We start from the raw sequence: 601 nt of genomic DNA, 5'->3' as shown, positions 1-601 counted from the left end.
GTCTTTATTCTCTCATTCCTGTCTTCTTCATACTCTCTATTTCTACCACGAGTGTCTCTCCGTCCTCTCCGCTCTGCAAGCACTCCGGCTGTCCTGCTGTTCTTCTCATTCTTCTCCCTCTCTATCCCTCTCTCTTCTCCCTCTCTCTATCGCTCTCTATCCCTCTGTACTGCTGTTCTTCTCATTCTTCTCCCTCTCTATCCCTCTCTCTTCTCCCTCTCTCTATCGCTCCTATCCCTCTCTATCCGTCCTGTGCATCTGCGGTGCCAGCATCAGCCATGTCGAGTGACTTCCGTCTGCTGGTGCGTAACGCGTCTCAGCTGGTGTGTGTGTGTCGCGATCGCCAGAGTTTCCTCCTCAAGGAGCAGATGCAGGATCTCGCCGTCCTGGAGGAGGCCAGCCTGGTGGTGGGACAGTGAGTAGCACACACACACACACACACACACACACACACACACACACACTGGATGAGGCCTGCCTAGTAGTGGGACAGTTAGTAGCACATGCACACACACACACGCCCACACACACACATACGCGCGCACACACACACACACACACACACACACACACACACACACACACACACACACACACACAC

The 601-nt window shown here is 53.9% G+C and overlaps 1 protein-coding gene across 1 annotated transcript in view; it reads left to right on the top strand.

The window, feature by feature from the left end:
* Nucleotides 1-237: 237 nt before the first annotated feature.
* amdhd1 (amidohydrolase domain containing 1) overlaps nt 238-601 on the top strand; it is a 13,504-nt gene continuing 13,140 nt past the window's right edge. The window contains exon 1 of the mRNA XM_063189234.1: nt 238-415. Coding sequence (XP_063045304.1) covers nt 279-415 — 137 coding nt within the window. The 5' untranslated portion in view covers nt 238-278. The remainder of the gene's footprint in view (nt 416-601) is intronic.

This window comes from Engraulis encrasicolus, chromosome 22 (genome assembly GCF_034702125.1).
Source record: "Engraulis encrasicolus isolate BLACKSEA-1 chromosome 22, IST_EnEncr_1.0, whole genome shotgun sequence".
NCBI classification, from domain to species: Eukaryota; Metazoa; Chordata; class Actinopteri; order Clupeiformes; family Engraulidae; genus Engraulis; species Engraulis encrasicolus.
Note: the sequence above shows the minus strand (reverse complement) of the source record. Positions and strands in the feature narration are given on the sequence as shown.